At 37.8% G+C, this 19,154-nt stretch overlaps 1 protein-coding gene across 3 annotated transcripts; it reads right to left on the bottom strand.

Moving 5' to 3' along the window:
- Positions 1-1,037: 1,037 nt before the first annotated feature.
- On the bottom strand, positions 1,038-19,149 carry SDF4 (stromal cell derived factor 4). 3 transcript variants are annotated; one of them, XM_067310866.1, is made up of 7 exons: positions 19,094-19,149; positions 16,680-17,046; positions 10,230-10,366; positions 9,643-9,756; positions 5,755-5,913; positions 4,513-4,688; positions 1,038-3,017 (listed from the first exon to the last, which is right to left on the bottom strand). In XM_067310866.1, the coding sequence occupies exons 2-7, from the start codon at positions 16,985-16,987 to the stop codon at positions 2,841-2,843; spliced, it is 1,071 nt and encodes a 356-aa protein (XP_067166967.1). In that variant the 5' UTR covers positions 16,988-17,046; positions 19,094-19,149; the 3' UTR covers positions 1,038-2,840. The 3 variants fall into 3 exon arrangements, with proteins under 3 accessions (XP_067166967.1, XP_067166966.1, XP_067166965.1); XM_067310865.1 differs by lacking the exon at positions 19,094-19,149 and adding an exon at positions 18,758-19,074; XM_067310864.1 differs by lacking the exon at positions 19,094-19,149 and adding an exon at positions 17,981-18,282.
- Between the last annotated feature and the right edge of the window lie 5 nt (positions 19,150-19,154).

The raw sequence follows: 19,154 nt of genomic DNA, 5'->3' as shown, positions 1-19,154 counted from the left end.
GTCTGTTCCGATCTCTGGATTTCAGGGGAAGTTCAATCTCAGGTACCTCCAAATCCCACCATACAGTCCACTTTATCCTACAGCTATTCACATGTGATCCTGATTCCTGGCAGGGAAAAAAACAAAACACATTAAGGTACGGGACTGCATGCAGATATTAAAGATGAACTTTTCTCAGCTGTTCAAGTTTCAGATTTATCAAGCACATGGCAAATACTGCAAAAACAGTATATGCTTTAATGTTTTTGCAGTTGCTAGCTATCTGCTATATTACCTTGTATTTTTCAAGGGATTCCATGTTCACATTAGTAGGTTTAGAAGATTAAACTCAGGAAGACTGAATATGCATAATCTTTGCTTCTACTGACAGACAGTTTTAAATTTCATCACCTTTCAGCTGCTCAAAAACCTTCTGCAAACTCTAGCACTTGCTTTATGAGCAACAGATGTGACCAAATTCTATTTGTTCACTCAAGTTATCGAAATCTAAATAATTAAATGCTGCAAACAACTAGAGTATATAATACAAGAAAGCAATCCAAGAACATTTATACAATTATTGACTAACGTTGCTAAAGCTTGTCTTGAACTAGATCGGGGGCCACTCCATTGCAAAACTATATTTACATGTACATTTTTGTATTAGTTGAAAGTGGAGGTCATTATGTATTTATGAAGTCTCAGCTAAAAGAATAGCAGAGAAAACTGCAGACCTTTTGCTGATTAATCTAAAACAGCCATACCTATGATTTCTGCTAAGCACCATATTTTTAGATGTGGGATTTTTGTGTAGAATGTCTCTTGACTCTGGCTATATTAAATCAAGTATGTGCAGGGGGAGTTTGACTAATGTGGAAGACTTTCTAGACCAGTCTTCATAAGCTCTTTTTTAACAGAAATATGCAGATTCTCTTGGTTCTGAGTGAAATGAGAGATTATCAACTGAATTTACCCCTCTCTAACAGTTCAAGTCATATTTTGTCTGTCCTCTGGATAGTTTGGATTTTTCCGCCTCACTGAAAAGCCTAAGAGCAACATTTCCAAAGCATAAAGATATTTAATGCAAAAAAAAACGGATGTATAAGACGACTTTGATACAAGCCATTTAACAAATAAACAAAAAGAAAAAAAGGGGGGGGTGCAAAGGGGACATCTGAAACAGAAACAAACAGCAATATTTATATTAACATTAAGAGAATAAATTTAATCAAATATAGAATCTCAGATTTTCAGGCAACCCTTCAGAAAAAGATGGGTGTTTTTTTGTTTTTCTCCCCCCCCTCACAGTAAAGATGGAACTAGAATCAAAAAAAAAGTTTTCTTATTTTAGACAATAGTGGATATGACCTTTGTGTTGCAAGATGCTTTTCAGAGATTACCCAAAAAACGGACTGATTAGAAAGCTTCCTAAGTGTTGCCTGTACATTGCTATGGAAGAGGCACTACAAAAGCAAAGCCAGTATTTCCTCCAGTCTTAGCATTCATGAGTTCATCAGCATCATTAGCTTGCAGAGAAAGAACTCTACTAGTTTTAATGATGAATTTTAGTTAAGTAGAAATTATAATCCTAGATTAATCCCATTTGCTCAATGCAGCATCTGTAAGTCCACAAAGAAACCTTCCCTTTAGTGTTTCATTTCAGAATTAATTTTAATTTTAAGACCTAAGCAGTCTTAGTCTTCCACAATCACAGTACAGATGCAAACGAAAAACCAGTCACATCGTAAGCTAGTTTTCTTTTTAACTCAAATGTAAAAGAGGGTCTCCGTAACATTTAAAGCAAGTTCCTTCCCCCAGTTTCCAAAGATAGTTCAGTGATAGAGGGAGACTTGTATTAAATCTTCAACAATATAGGGCTAGATTGAAATATATTGAGATATATTGAGAAAAACACTGGAGGATGAGCCAAATTATTGTAAACAAATGAGCCATCTCAGGAATATGGCTATCATCTCTTTTCTTTCAAGTCCTAAATATTTCTAATAACAGTTACTGGAAACTGACTATGAGAGAGTGACACTGGAGCTAATGCTTTTAACAAGCTAAGGCAACAGGTTTCACATTCCTAAAGTAAAGTCCATGAAGAACTGAACTCTAGAGACAAAAGCAATGATATCAGCTGAGAAATTCATTGATACTCAGTACATACAACATTAAGAATGTGTGCTGACTACACAGACTGGTAGAATAGTGAGAAAAGAACCAACCATGGCTGTAAAAACCACACATAGCAAAAACAGCCCAGAGAGCAGCATCCTGATACAATTTACTGTGTTTTTTTTTTTAAACTAAGAAATATTGAAGTGGATATAAACTGTACACAAAATACAAAGGGATGTTTTGCTGAGCAAAACAGAAGTTTTTCAATCAGTCTACTGATGGATTTTTTCATGACATCAGAACATATGGATTTGAACCACAATCTCTTTAAGAAAGCCAACATCTTTCAATGTTATTTGTGATTTCCATGGATCAGCAGCTATGAAGGTTAAAAAAAAATTTTTTTAAATATTTAAGATGCCTCCACCAAATATGATTAGCCAAAAGCAGCTGAAAATTCAGCTGGATTAACTGTATAAAATGGGGTGAGCTGATGTAGTCCAGAATCTGCATTATTATTTTTGGACTTCCCCCCCACCTCCGCTTCTCTTCATACTGAAGGCAATAGAGCTGTAGTTTTTCTATATGGACGGAGCTTTCTTAGTTTAGGACAACACACTATATGCATACAACACAGATAGCAGCAAGGAAACTTTCTTTTTTGTTTCATTTTTGTTTTTTTGGTGGGTTCTTTTGGGAAAGTAAGAAGGTGCTTCTGAGCTCTGAAAAAGTGAGCATGGTCAGAACTCTTCATGGACATTACGTGCATAGTCCATAAGTTTGCTGCCAGTGAAGTATTCACTATATTTCAGGATCTCTTCCAGCTCTAAGTGATGGTTTTGATTTTCATCTGCTACTGCTATCATTTGCTTCGCTTCATTTAGAGCATTGTACTCATTCATGGGATCCATATATTCCTAAAACAAATAAAACAATCTGTCACTTTCACTCATTAAATACCTATTTCTCAAAACCAGAATTATGAACCCACCTCTGCGTAAGCTTCAGGAATTGAGACCAACATAAGCCACCCCAAAATGAACATAAGCCATAGAAAAGGGCAATAACACATCTTTAACAGGCTTACATCTTTCTCCTGGCTATTTTTCTGTTCACTGCTTCCTCATCTGTTCTAACACAAACCCAGATTTTCTCAGCTCACGTCAGTGTCTAAAATAAATGCATTTAACATTTTTGTTGCAAACTAAACCCACTAGCAAATCTGGTGGTTCTTGTGAAGAAATATCAGCTCTAAATATTTAGAGTTGCGCAGCTATTCCTCTGTACGAGTTGATTTTTCTTGTTTATGGGGATAATCTTTTTGGAACATGTTCAATTTGGAACATTCTGGTTTCCTTTTAAACCACCTGACAAACAGATTTATGGAGGCAAAAAGTCTGAAATGAAACATTTCCTTCATGTAACTTGAAATAACTTTAAAGTTTTCAAACAGTGCATTTAGTTCATGATACAGAATACTCCTTAGAGATTATTTTTACTTTCACTTTCTTCACATGAAGCACAGTAAATGCTATTCTGTAAAAGATCAGAATTAGAACAACACCTGAATAAATTTTTTTATATTTATATATTTATTATATATTTTTATATTTATATATTTGTTGTATTATATATTTTTATATTTATTTATATATTTTTATATATATAAATAAAATTTATTGAAAGACTTCACAGGTAAAACAGCTATTTAGCTATTTTTAGGATAAAATTCTCAGTGAAAATGCTATTAACATTTTCTTTGTCTATGTCTGAGCATAACTGTTTATAAATCCATATTAATGACCATCTCTCATACCCACATAGATGCATACTAATAAGGTCAGGAACTTGAAAGTGACATTCACCTTTTCTCAGGTAGAGGACCAATTTTTTACAGCTTATCCTTTCACACTGCCTACACTGCAATCTGAATTTTGCTAGTCAAAGTATATTCTTACATTCTGAAAGAATATTTTATTTTTTAATGAATATATAGATTGCCAGTTACTTCTTTTGTAACTGAAAGTATGACTCATTGCCCCATTAATTAGAAGTCCCAATGAAATCTGTGACTTTCTTTTATGCCCTATGTATCTTTAACAGTGTCTCTATGTAAAAAAAAAAAAAAAAAAAAGAAAAGAAAAAAAAAGAAAACAAGCACTAAAAGCATAGCTATGAATAATAGTTATACTAGGAAAACTCCCCCTCCTCTTTTAAGAAAAAGCATTACACCATCCTACCTACAACCACTACAGAAGAATACTATAATCCAAAGGTCTTTAAAGTAAAGAAGTACTGTTAATTCAAATATTTCTGGACTTGAAATTTTCTAAAGTATTCTCAAACCCGTATTTGTAAACCATCTATTGGTTTTTAAAAAATACTTGAAATAATTAGTTAAGGGAGACTTACCTCCAGCTCTTCCATTGTTACAATACCATCATGGTTAGCATCAATGACCTCTTCAAATTCCTTCTTTCTGTCTTTTACCCAATCATCATCAATATCTTGAGCTTGCTGGTTCTCTACAGTACCAACAGGTAATGAAATGAACTCTGAAAGAGTTAGTCTCTTATCTCCATCTTGATCTACAACAGAAGTACATTGTAACTGAACTGAAAAACATTTGCTTAAAGTTCGTTAAAAATGAGAAATTCCTTCATGTCATAGATGTCATTAGTACAGTCTGCCTGGTTTCAGCAGTCCACAATCCTGAATCTAGCACAGAGGAATAACTACCATTTATATCTACGCGGGTAGCAGAAAACTCTCTGCGTTATGGTTCACATAGTGTTTTAGAAGGCTAAAAAACATGCTCTCATCAATATACTAAATAAAAAGAATTCTAATGGGTCTGAAAGATGCACCAGCTGGCGAGCTGGGGAAGTCTTTTTGTTTTGAACAATCCACTGCACTAGAAAGTCTGTTACAGCTGTATCCAGTCTCCCCTTAAATTAGCATTCTAGTAATATTAACCCTCAAAAGCCTGTGTACTGGAGTTGTTTTGTTTGCACATCATGCACTTAAGGTATCACTGGACACTCTTCATATTTACTAACCTAATTACTACCAAAGTAGAATTTTTTTTTTTTTAATCTAGGTGTTTTAGCAATTTAAAATATGCTTAACTATTGAGTCAACAGAAGGAAAAAAACCCACTCACTTGCACCAATACTTATGAATTAAACAAACAAACAAAAAAATTATTTTCTTAGAAGTCTCAACCATTTCTTTCCAAGTCTGTATGTCAAAACTCTTATATGATTGCTGCGCTGGAAGAGTACAACGCAATTAATGACCTCCTCACTGAATATTCATATCAATATATTCTAGAATATTTTAATATACATCAAACCCTTTCTGCTATTGCTACAGTGACCATGCAGTGCAGCAGCACTTGACTGTGATACAGTGTCAGCTGATCTTCCTTGAATAAAGTACTCAGAATATCTTTGTAACAGATGATGCTGTGCTGATCTTCAGCAAAGAGAGGCTAAATTTAGCCTTCAGAGATGCACAGAAAACCCCAAGTAATGTCAGCATCTGTGCTAACACTGTATTTTCCTTACACATTTTGTTGAAGTTTTGTTGCTACCCAACAAAACTCTTTGTAAGTAAATAACTCCCAAGAAAATTTGTTTTAAAATGGCATACCCAGATCTCGGATGATCTCTTTCACCATAAATTTAAGCATTCCCCTACTATGCTCTGGATGAAGAAAGGACAAGAATTCTTCTTCATTCAACAACAGATCAGGAGGTGGGTTGTCAGCTTGGTACCACCGATCCTTCAGGTTATCTAAAACTTCCTGTGCTAAAAAAATAAGCAAGACTTAAACCGTTATTTTTAATCTATTTATAGTTCTTAAAATAAACCTTGCCTGTTATTCAACTGTTTGATTCACAGGTTATCCTTGATTAAAGTTATTTTACAGTTCAATGGGGAGGGGGGGAGGGAAGGGGGGGAAGGTGGTGATGAAGGGAAACAAAGCGCTATTAGTTTGGACTAGCTAAGAGATGAAACACTAGAAAAGATCCTTTAACCAAACCTCTGAACTGAAGTTAAGAGATGAAAATAAAGATTTAGCTGTACCTGCATCAAAACTTGAGTGCAGGAAGTGGAAAGTATTGTAGAGGGAAGAAAAAAAATTTTTTTAGTTGCTTCAGGTAGTAGGTATGGCTAATTCAACTTTGTGCGGTAGTGGCACAAAGTGCAAGTCCTCCTTTCTTATTTTGATATTTTAGAGGCCACTACCAATAGAAATTCTTCACCTTTCTGACTTCAAGTAGTACCTTTCTTCTGAATTAATATCAGTGTTTTCTACTTAAAACCATTTCTGTGCCTTTAACTCATCAAAACATTCTTTAAATCCAATATCCCCATCTCTTGCAATTTTAAGATCAGAAAAGTAGTTAGGGTTTTCAAGGAAGGAAGATTATGTTAAACAATTCCTTTTCTACACAAATAATAACAAAAATAATAATAGAGTAACAAGCCCCATAATACTTTGCATGCTTTCTTCTAAGACCAAATAACATAACTACTGATAGATCTAGGAAGATGCTTCTGATCTGTGAAACACCATTGTTTTACTGCTTTGTGCATTACAAAGGTTTATTCTACTCTAAGGCACTTTAAGTCTACCACAGATCAGAAAATATTGTTCTTCAACATTGCAGTTCCAAGCACAAAGGGGCATGTTTTATTACTCCAGCATTACACTGCCCAACTTTATTACTTCAACCTGGCATTTCTTAATACATGATCTAAACCAAAACCAGTTGTATCATTGCTCTGAACTGCTTTAAGGTATGTTCAAACTCAAAGGATTTGAAAATAGTTGACAAAACGATAGTGATCTACCACAAAGCGATGATAGAATTATGCATTCTACACACTTGTAAAGTACAAAGGTTGTTTTTTTCCACCATACTGCAATTTCACTTAGCGCCCTTACCCTCCACCACAAAACTACATATGTGAATTAAGCGTAAGAATTATATTAAACTTAACTAAAAATTAAACCTAGCTTTAAAATAATCACGAATACATCTCATGGATAACTGTTCCTTACAGGGCTTCTAACCGAACAGGCAGAACAGCTAGAGCCATAAAGTTTGGAATTAGGAAAGCTATAAAAAGACTTTTATCCTGCCCCTGCTCCTCCCTCTTTCCCTTACCATGACAAAGACCGAGAATTCAAAAGAATCTCCTACCCAGAGACAGCTTATGTTCTTGGACCCAGAAACAGCAGCGAGCATCTCTGACAGAAATTTTCATTTTTTGGAATTATGAGAGATTTAAGAGAGTAGCTTTAGAAAAGAAAGTTTGGAAACATTAAATGGAAATGTGAAGTTAAGCGCCAAGAAATGCATTTAGTTTTCCATTTACTTAAGGATACAAGTACTTATTCCTCTTTTTTAGCTATTCTGTCTATTCTGTATCAGAAAGTAAGCTGACTTCAGACCTAAATCCTGCAAGTATTTTAGTTATCACTATAATTTAATGAAGGGAAATATTTTTGCCGCAAGGAGCAATTGCAAGTTGAACCACACACTTACAAACAGACATACCAGAACCAGAAATCACTTTACATTTCCGCTTCTTTCATTTCATCTTACATCATGTTGACAAGCACTTTAAGTGAATTTTTCCTAAACTCAACCAAAAAAAACCCCATTATCTGAACAAGAGTTTCCGCTAAAAAGGGGGAGGGAGGGAGGGAGAGAGAGAGAGAGAGAGAGAGAGGGAGAACCCACACCACACACACACACAAAAACTGCAACACATAGCATGAATATTACATACACCTAGTGGTCTTGAGCATAACCAAACAGGAAAGAGATACCTGTATAAAGTATTCTTTTTCTAGTGTGGGCATTTTCTAAATGACACACTGGAAAAATACAGTCTATGGCACACCCTGCTATCCCCAAAACACACTAACAAATACAAGCCTGAAGCATTTCACAAGTGCTAAAAGTGCTCTGAAGCACTAGTCAGGTGTTGTCAGATTAAGATCAAGAACTCATTTGGATTTAAAAAAAAGTTTTCTAAGTAATCTCTCTTGAGTAGCTCCTGCATGAGTTGAGGAGCTACAAGAGAAAAAAGCAACAAGTGGTAGTACCTATAGTTTTGAACTGACAGTTACAATTAGAAGTTAAGTCTTCAGGGAATGTTTTTTTGTGAAGAGTAAGGAAATCCTTCAGTCTTAACAAGCATTCTAACGCAAATTTGTTTAAAGTATTTATTACTTCAAAGGCACTAGTAAATACAGAACAATCAAGTGACTTGCTCATGTTTTTTCTGTGTTGTCAACTCCAAATGTTCCTAAGTCACAAATCAGCCTCCCTTCTCCTGCCTTTCTTCTTCAGGCTAAAATGGAACTCAGCTGTCAGTCATCAGTTGAAACGGTAGCTATCTGAGAACTTAGTTAACTACAACTGTGCCCCCAGTTTTGGCCTGGCATCCAAACTGTAGTATGTTAGAGGTCAGCAGCAACTTTTGCATAAGACTCAGACCGTACATCTGAAGATCTACATGTTGAATTATTTTATACAAACAAAACAAAAAAAGTACTTTTACACGCAGTGAAGTCTGAGAATAAGTTTTGCCTATCATCCTCAGGAAGCGGTAGATAACTAATTTGATTTTCCCAAACAATGCTTGTTACCTAGGTAGAAAAATGATTGTGTACACACTTCCCTTATTCAGCAAATCTTTTATCTGATGAGCATTCCTGTAAACTGTAGCTAACCACTGTGCCATAGAACATGCTGCACAGGTATTTTCCCTGCCATGAAATTCAAAGGCCGATTTGCATTTTAGTTGCTTTTTGATAAATGGAAAATATAACATAACTCACTTTTAAATGACTAATTCCTGCAAGGAAAGGCTAAGGCTTGATGTTTTACTTAACAGTAAATTTAAATACTTTCAGATAGGGGAAAAAAGTTACTCCTTGAAGAGTTACCATGTTTAGAACAAGTCAGATTCAATGAAAGTTTCAGAAGTGATAAGGAAGAAATGATCAATCTTGCTAACCTAAAAAGTCTCACTCTCTCAATAGAGAACTTTTGTGATATGTGAAACAATCGTTGGGCAAACTTCTGCTATTAATTTCTAGCATGCTTTGCAATGCTTAAGCACACACCTACTTAAACACAACACAGTTTGGTAGCTTATATATGCCTCCTCAATTTTAGAAGAGGAATAGCGCATAGCCACCTCCCTTTCATTTGGGGCAAGAGGGGCCTGGTACCCCAGTTGACAACAGGCCACAGATAACACAAGTCTGATACATTCAGCAAACTTAAACATAAATAACCGAAAACTATTGAAATGGGCAGTAAGAAACAAGCAGCTACCATTTCTGGTGGTAAACACTTGTATGAAGAGTGTTTAGGAGCACAGATCCGAGTTCCAGAGAAATCTAGTATTTTACTCTTAGGACTTTTTAGAGGCTGAAGGGCAGCTAAGACATTCATCTCACAATAAGAACAGTTTTGACATTTAGATTTTAGGAAAGTAAAGCGTACTTACTTTCTTCATCAATTTTTAGCTCTTCATTGTTTCTGATCTTCTCTACAATTTCTTTTTCATTAAAGCCCTTACTTGCCAAAAATTTAACTTTATATTCATCCCAGGACACATGGCCTGTAAGAGAGAGTCATATCTCAGACATTACATAGTATTTTAAAATACTTAACTTTTGGCCTCATTTCTTAATGAGTTCAGCACTGTAGCCATCCCACTAACTTTTCTGAACAGCAAGATGATAACTATCATCTGATTCACTTCATGTTTCCTTAAGAGTAGACAGGTCTTCTGAAAATAATCTACTGATGTCATGGTCCTCACCCTCCCATCCCTGGAGATCTTAAGATTTCCTGTGTCTATGAGTGAAACAATGCAGCAGTCAACACAGAGGTCTACAGTGCCGACTGGAGCACATTACTCCTTTGCTCTGTTGCCTTCTGTACTGATCACAACTGTTGAGATGCAAAGGGTTACAAGCAGTCCAAAGGCACTACGATTTATCACAGCACATCTAAAGAGCAGCCAATCAGTTTGGCCACTAGCAACTGACTTGAGATGTCATCAGGAGACTGAGGAATTCTTCATCTTACCATCACCATCAGGGTCCACAGCTCTGAAGTGCATTTTATTCTCTTCCACAGCTTCCTGGAAGTGTTCATCCGTCTTTTCCATGATCCAGCGCTGCATCTCTTTAGCACTTATCTTTTTATCATTATTTACATCCACCCTGTGGAAGAACAGCAGAAAAGATTTTGATTTAGGGAATATTTATAGAATCTAAATGAATTACTTTACTGAACAATAACAAACATAGGTTGTTACAGAAAAAAGGACAGTATAACTGTCTCTGAGAAGTCCTACATTCTTTCAACTAAAGAGTAAACAAGTAGCAAGCTAGTACATTATTTCATAATTAAATTTAAGTAAATATAGAAGATTGAATAGACTCTGGGCTTACAACAGGAAAGTGTGCTTGAACTACCAGGTAGGAAGTTCCTTTCTGTTTCAAGTCCACTTTTCTCAAATCAGAAACAACACCTAGGTAACTGCCCCTTGAAAAACATTTAACCATACTTCACTTTATTATAAGTTAACTCATTTCAAAATTATGCTTTTGAGTATGTTTTTAAAGTAGAGGAAACCACAAATACATGGCTCATGGCATATTAGCCTCATGCTCATTTCTTAATGGTTCAAAAATGTCAACAGATACAGACTTTACTACTTTGAAAAATTTATTTTCTAATATTTTCCCAAACCACTATCAAAAAAAGGAACTGCTGGGATGGCAGTCTATTTTAAAGCTCGTTACATTAAAAAGAAGTTAATATAAAAACTACATTGAACAAACACAAAAACCAACACGGCATTTTAAAGTTTTTCTGAGTACATCATTAGGTATGCATCCAAGAAGATGGAACAATACTTAAAACTTAGAAGACATCAATGGAATTTAAAAGACAAGATTCCATTCAAAGTATACCAAAAACCACTCTCGTTCAGTTTTTAAGAAAAGAAAAAAAAATTATATAAATATATATATATATAAGTATCTCAGCTTGACTCTGGCTTTTTTATCCGTTTGCATCACTATCTTAACACTACTAAAATGTTATCACTGAAACTCAAGTTATTAAGTACACAATTTACCTTTAAATGTCAACTAAATGTTAAAAGACTAAGTCAAAAAATGACCCAAGCATCTCATCTTCTGAAATGCTCAGCTGCATTAGGAAGAGCAGTATTAGAATTTTAAATTATGGTATCATATCTTTGCACATATGAATGCACAGACTCAGTATCAGCAGCCTTTCTGTAATCAACAGCAAGACAACAGTACAGTTGTTGTGGCAGTGTTCCACTTGTAGACCTTGCATTTAGCCTACGAACAAATGTGGGTTTTGATATGGAATAGGGACTGTTAAAAATGAGAAGGGATAGCAAAGTATTTTCCCCTCAACATTTAAGTTTCTTTAGATCAAAGCCAAACTTATTACCATGTGTAAAATATGTAAAATACAGGTTGGAGGTAAATAGGTAGAAAGGTAACAAGCATCACGTTTATCTGAAATTTGAATCATGGCATTGCTCCTCTAGTTCATGAAAGTAGACCTTTCTTCTGCTACAACAGTTCATAAAAAGTCTCCAGTGACTCAGACTTTCATGAATTAGCAGGCACCTACTATATTATGGGTACTGGAATGATTTCAGCTCACATCAACAGCACTTCTGCTTTTGAGAAGGAAATATTTACAATTGTATGAAAAACAACACATGGCCCTGCATCAAGGCTACCATGTAAAGGGGGGGGGGGGGGGAAAAACACACCCACAATTGTCCATGTTTTCCTTAGATAATTATCTTATTCAGGATGGACTACTGAACACATTTCCACTAATAATGAAGAGTTTAAATAGTTATGCATTGCTGAAGAAGCTAATACTTGTAATTCACAGAAAACTGATTTTATAACACGGTGGTAGGGGAAGAGTTTTCTGAGCCCTGAACACTCAGAGATCTTACTAAAGAATAGTACATTTTAATGCACTCCTTAAAAAAAAAAAAAACTACAAAAGAACACGAACTGGCAAGAAAGAATTTAAGTTCAATAAAATAAACTTAATCCAAGCAAGAACAACATACCAGGCTACAATTTTGTTCAAACTTTCTTCAGTTATTTGTCTACAGAAGTCTTGGCACAATTTCTCAAGACTTCATGGTATACCAACTCCAAAAAAAAAAAAAAAAAAAAAAAAAAAATTTTACTTCTTCCACAAGAAGCATTATCAACAGTTTTCTGCTACAGTGACATCTCAAATTCTGTAAAAACTTATGTCTTTAAAGTACTATTTCCTGACCTGACAGAAAAGTGGGGATCATTATTATCATAAATTTTTGAGTTCAACAATACAGACTACAGAGAGAAACGTACCTTACTGCTCACATAACTCTCTCATTCCAAAGAAAATTATAGATAAACCACAGGCCATAGAGTAATTGATGCAATGTGATAAATATACACCATCAGTATTTATACATTTCAGTGATATCCAGAATCATTCATAACTCCTACAAAATGTCTGCATTCAAGATTAGTACTTCATTGACTACTCAAACTATATTTCATTATCTATTCACAAACTAAATATCTGTTTCTTACTCGAAGACAGTTTTACCAAGTACACTACTTGGCAGGATAATTGTAAAATTTTTCTTAACAGAAGCCTGTAATAAGGGCTGCATTGAAAAAAAGTCAAGCCTGGAGTAACATTTATTAACATTTCAGCCCAGTTTCTCAATCACAAGCCATTAAAAAAGAACCCCCCCCCCCCCCCCACAACACAGATTTCTGAGGCCATCTTTCAATAGGTTCACACCTGAAAGTATTATCAATTACACTCTCATCACTCAGATTTTCAGATTCATGTTTTCAGGTCCCTAAATGACAATACCGCAATGCTGCTGTATGTACTGGGGGCAGGAGGGAGTGGGGCAGGAAGGCAGTGTTCTTACCTAAAGGACCAAAGATAACAATTTCCTCGAGCACCAAGTACAAATAGTTTTAGAGTAGGCTTTTGTTTCCTCCAAATAATGAAAAGCAGATCCAGAAAATCATGTTTAAAAAACAGAAACCAAAACAAAGCTCTAGTTTACCCTGGAGGGGGGAGAGGGGGGAGGTATGTATGTTTTTAAAAATAAATCTAACTTTTACAGGTTAAGAAAATAAGAATCAGGATATATGCATTACTTAAAACTTTGAAATGGCATACAAGCATCAACATAAATAGGTTTTTAACTGAGCAATCCAAATCTATAATCTAAACTGAAGATACCAAAAGAGAAAAGCTTAACACGCTGCCTCTTCACACTCTTTATTCTAAATGCTGTCGTCCAACACTGGCTGTCATAACCAACATCTTCCCACCATGGACAGCAGGATTACCAGAAGAAAGGAAAACTGTGTTAGACTACGCAAGGCAAACTTGAAATTAAGAAAGGGGGACACGGGGAAGAGGGATATAGATCCTGTCAAAACTACTCCCTATGTGCAGTCTGAACACCAAGAGTCACAGCTGGTGCATTCTGAGAGTGCTATCCTTACAAGCATTGCTGAAGCTCAACCTCTACCCAGTCAGACTTTGTGAGAATGAGTTCTGCCTTAGGAAAGAATGCACTCATTAATTTTACAGGAGGGGAAGAATATATTTATCAATCTCCATACATAGTAATAGCTAACAGAAGTTGTATTTAAGCCTGTGACCTGATGAATGATCATCAAGAAGAGGCACTCAGCATAACACACAAGATTTTTATTTTTAAACCACAAGTAGGGGGCTACCTCTAAGTTGCTGAAAAGATCAGAAAAATGCAAATGCTAAAAGCAGGGTATTCAGCTTTCAAACTCAAAGGTAACACTATCACCACAAAAACATCCTGACAGAAAACCACACACATTACAATACTGAACAAAACTGCTAAATTCAAGCGCAGAAGAAATGTAATTTAATTTACAAGGTAACTGTCCCTCTAAACACGAGGCTCACCAAAATCTGAATTCTAGTACTCAGTGTCATTTGTTTAGTAAAATCAGTCACCATAAATATGCTCCATTATTTTCAACATCCTTCCTCCTCCTTCCTTCCCATCAACATCCACCTACATAGGCCAAACTCCACCATAATACAGGAGAATTTTCTATAGACCCCAGGCTAATTTAAACCATTTAGGTGGAGAACATAGTAAATGGGGTTTTTTGGCAATTACCAGAAGTATGAAGAGGTGTATCAAAACCCTCCACAGGTTTTCTTGACCTGAAGGCACCTGAACACTAACCCTTGACAAGGAACAAAGACTAAAAACATGCATCCAGGATTTTCTGCACCATGCTCTTATTTCAAAGGACAAAGTGGAAGTACTGGTTAACTTATAACAAACCACTTTTATAGACAAGTAAGGATTGTCCTCCCAGTAAAGAGCGACTTCAGGAATCAAAATACAGAACTATGAGGTGTCACTGTTTTTTTTCCCCAATTATATATAGCTTGCCCAGAAAAAACATGGTTTGGGGAACTTTTCTTCCATGTTTCACCTTTATTTTTAGTAATCCCATTAGATGATAATTTATGCTTTGAATTAAATCCTTTATATCATATAGGCCTGCCCTAGAATCTCAGTTTTCACTAATTAAAAACATAGTGTGGGATTTTCTTTATGTCTTGAAAGAAAATATTTCCACAGCATTTGGGAGCCTGTGATATACCACCTTTTCATAGAAGTTCATCATATTTCTCTCTTCACTCAGCCTTCAAGGGTGAGTCTGGAATGCAACCAAATTCCCCAGAATGTATTTCTACATGTCTAATCTGATCATCTGAGGGAATAGAACTTTAAGGAAGTATCTGAGTGAAGCCGATGTTGAACTTTTAAGCTTCCTAAAGAAACCTCTTTCATAACAAGAAGTGAGTGGAGCCTGCAATTTGCGAATGACAAATTACTAAACACCAGCTGTATGTTTCCAGTAAACATATGGCAATAAAGAAATTGAAAGCTTACTTAATATTTGTATTTGCATACATACTACCACTAAAGAGAATGGCCTGAATATTCTTAAAGGATTTACTCTGAATGGAAAGGGCGCTCTGGATTTGCCTATTTGCTTTACTCAGGAGCACACCAGAAAAAAAGTCTGTGTTGCTATTAGTATTTTTACTCTGTTAGTGAAACGCTTGCAGGACAAAAAGCTTTTGTTAAGCTTTCTCATTTCATCTCAGGTGTATGCACACCCCCACATTACAATCAGCATTAAGAGCACCAGTATAATCTAGGTTGTTCTAACAAAATTAATCCTCAATTGCAAAAATACAAATAAAGCCAACTCTGCCATCTAGTGTCTGAAAGATTACACTAATATGGGCTTCCACTTCCATTCTATTTACTGACCTCCAAACATCTGCTTAAAGAGATATTATTAGTTGATACAAACCCTTTCTAGCACAAGAAGTGTTCTATAAATGGAAAAAGTGTTTTAATATCTAAAAATAAAGATAGTATTTTTATATCAAGTAAACAGCTCCATGGAGTTTTCAAAAAAAAAGGCTGTCAAAGAAAAATTGAACCTTTTATTCTCAAGATGCTTCTTTTTCTAAGTTCTTGGGAATTAAATGCCTGGTTAGCAACAGTTCTTAACTCACGAAGACAGAAAGCCGTCATTTCGATTTCTGAATTCTTGGTATAACCTGTTAGGCATAAGTGTTTTTAACCTCATGTATTTCCAGACACTCAAATTTAGACACTTAATATCTACTAGGAAGTTTTATTAACAGAAAAATGCAACTAAAGATCGTGGTAAACAAACTCAGCCTACTGTGCATCTGTCTCTTTTTCCCCTTCTGGCTTCACTACGGGATCTTTTGGGTGTTTTCCCTTTGCTGTATTTGCAGAAGTCACGACAGCAACAAAACCCAAACTTCCAAAATCCAAACAGCCTATAAGCCCAAACAACAAATAAGAAACTTAGGTCATCAGTTGAAACCAAACTTACAGCAAAGCAACAGGACATACTAAAACTGGAAGAAAAACCCACTTCCACAGTTTATTACATAGGCATGCTACCACTAAGGAAGTCCTTTCTTACTAATTCATGGATCTAAGATGTAAATAAGATTATTCTTTGAACTAGGAAACTAGAAAAAAGAAATACATCTTTTAATTTTCATACCCTAAGAAGCTAATTATTTTCATACAGAAACAAGCTTCTGTTATAAATTTTACCAGAAGATCACAGCACCAAACCCGAAAACTGATTGTGATCCTCAACAAATGCACATATTTTCACTCCTGAGAATGGTGTGTGCGTGCACACACACACACACATATATAGGCATGTTTGTACCTTAGTAGTGTGAACACAGTGCTTGCAGTATGATATGCTCCCCACCCCCCATCATTACAATTTTCGGATATTACAAAACAATTCACAAATTTTACTCTGAAGAGTAGAGAAAAAGACCGCACTTTCCTTGGCAATGTACATAACTTACTTTGAAAAGATGACCATGAGCTTCTTCCTGTTTTTTCTGGGTTCGGAATCTTCCTCAAACTCTTCCATCTCTTTTCCTAAAAAAACTTCTTGATGAAATTCTTTGTTAAGATGTCCATCCATCTCCATTTTGACCCCATTTAAGTGATCTGGGGGCAAAATCTCATTCTCATCTTTAGTGTCAACTAGCTTTTCCTTGAGGGCAGAATTGTTTGCAGGCCTTGCATAAACATCCATTAGAAGAAATACAAACAGAAGAGACAAATACAGAGATCCCAAACTGCAGAGAAAGGCCTGTCTTGACATCATTTTCTTTCCTCTTATTCAAAATATTGGTCAATTAAATTATTGTGAATGTATTAAACGATCTAAAAAGAAAAACAAAAAACATACAAATAAACTCTAGAACATTATGTCACTACTAAAATGTCTCCTAAAATTCACAAGAACCTCCCCACACACAATACAAGAAATTAATTTGTGTCAGTTACCAGTCTACACAATTGTAACCTCCATTACATCTTTGGAAGATAACATCCTTTAAAGGGCCTAGTTCTGCTCTGAAAACCATTTTCAGTTGTTATAGCATGAGCTGATCTGACAGCTTATAAAACTCAAGGATTCGTAGAGAAGCAAACACAGAGCACTCAGCTGGGTGTGTGTGCAGCCAGAGCTCAGGTGGGACAGTGCCCCTAGCAGGGCCACTGCATTTCACAGCACACCAGAGACTGCCACAGCAGTGCAACAGAATTTAGCGGACATCTCACAAAATCACTTCTGAGGAAAAGCTGATAGATGTAAAGGTCCTTTTGGAAGCAGATGACTGAGGGAAATATGATTACAAACACCATCACATAAAGCTGGAAACACACAAGAAACAGCCCACGGGAAAAACAACCGTAGGGACGGCCCTTGCATGACCTGCTTACCACGTACAAGTTCACAGACCGCAGGAAGAGGGAAAAGAACCACAACAGGGAAAACATCGCGTTTAGGAGCACAAACTTCAGTGAGCCGGGGAGGCACTACAACTCCAGGGAGGACTCGTCGAGCCCGGGACAGGAGTGACAGACCAAGCGGCGGCAGCGAAAACTCAGCACTGGGGTGGGTGAGGGGGATCCGGGCCGAGGCTACGCTGTCCGGCGGGAAGGGCAGGAGCCGCCCCATCCCGCACTCGCGACTGCTCCGGACGTTCCTGCTGCCGCCCCCCCCGGGGGGGGCACGGCCGCCGAGAGCCCTGCCAGGCGCCGGGGGGCCATTCCCGGCCCCGCCGCGCCCCGTCCTGCCCTGCTGACCCGGTACCTGTGCGGGTCGCGGCGGCTCCTCATGCCCGGCCCGCTGCGGCCCGGCCTCGCTCCCTGCGGCCACGGCACGGCGGAAAGACGTCAGCGGGGCGCCGAGGACCGCAGGCAGCTCCCGCCCCGGAGGTACCGGCCGAGGGAGGAGACCAGGCCGGCGAGCGCTGCGTAGGAACCCATTCACACCGCCGTGCGTGCGTGAGGGGCGGGCAGCGGCCATCTCAGAGTAGGGCAGAGAAGCACCTCGCTTCGCCTTCAGCGGCCATTTCCGCCATTTGCCGGGCGAAGATTCCGCCTCCCGTCCCGTCCCCCCGCCAGGGCTGTGTGGTTGCTGTGGCCCAATGAAGGGGGGGGGGGGGGGGAAGCCCAGCTGCTAATAAACACAGCGTATTCGCTCACGTACTCTTTTTCCCGACAAGGCAGCCCTCCCCTCCAAACAAGAGCAAACCGGTCTCCTCTGGTTCCCGGCCATACCTCTTTCCCTGGCTATACCTACTCCCCTAGTTTTGTGTCTGTCGTTCATCTGTTTTCTTTGAGACCCTTTAAACGTTACCTTTGTATATACTTTTTGAGAAAGCGCCATAACACACTACTACTAATTTCTGTGAAATCAGAACAATGCCAACCGAGGTAACACGCGAATAGAGACTTTTGCAAGACTACGCACTTTACTGTGACAATCGGAGAACGCTCCCACACACCAAACCTTCATCACGCCTCACGGCTAAAAACACCACCAGTTACACGCGCTTACGCTACCCTAGGCTGAAACGGCACTTACTCCGACTTCGCTTGCCCTGACATGAAAAATGGCAACCTGTACGGGAAGGCGCGCCCGGAACCAAAATGGCAACCGTCTCAACCTCATGTGCCCTGCTACAAGATGGCTGCTATAAGGCGCTGTCGTATGCGGTCAGGTGGTGCAGGGCGCAGCCACTCCTCCCCGGCTCCTTCCCCACAGAGGCAGGCGGAGAGCGGAGCGGCAGGCGCTGCACACGGCGAGTCCGCGTCGGAGGCCCAGCGGGTAGGTAGGGATGGAGCCGCTCCTCCTCCCGGCCTAAGCCGGCGCTTCCCCGAGCAGGAGGCCAAAAAAAGCAGGAAGGAGACATGAAACCACCTCTGAGGGAACGCGAAGCGCGGTGAGGGTTCTCAGAGGAGCGCTGTCCCTTCTTGGTAGC

This window comes from Apteryx mantelli, chromosome 26 (assembly GCF_036417845.1).
Source record: "Apteryx mantelli isolate bAptMan1 chromosome 26, bAptMan1.hap1, whole genome shotgun sequence".
Classification (NCBI taxonomy): Eukaryota; Metazoa; Chordata; class Aves; order Apterygiformes; family Apterygidae; genus Apteryx; species Apteryx mantelli.
This window is presented reverse-complemented; position numbering and strand designations above follow the sequence as displayed.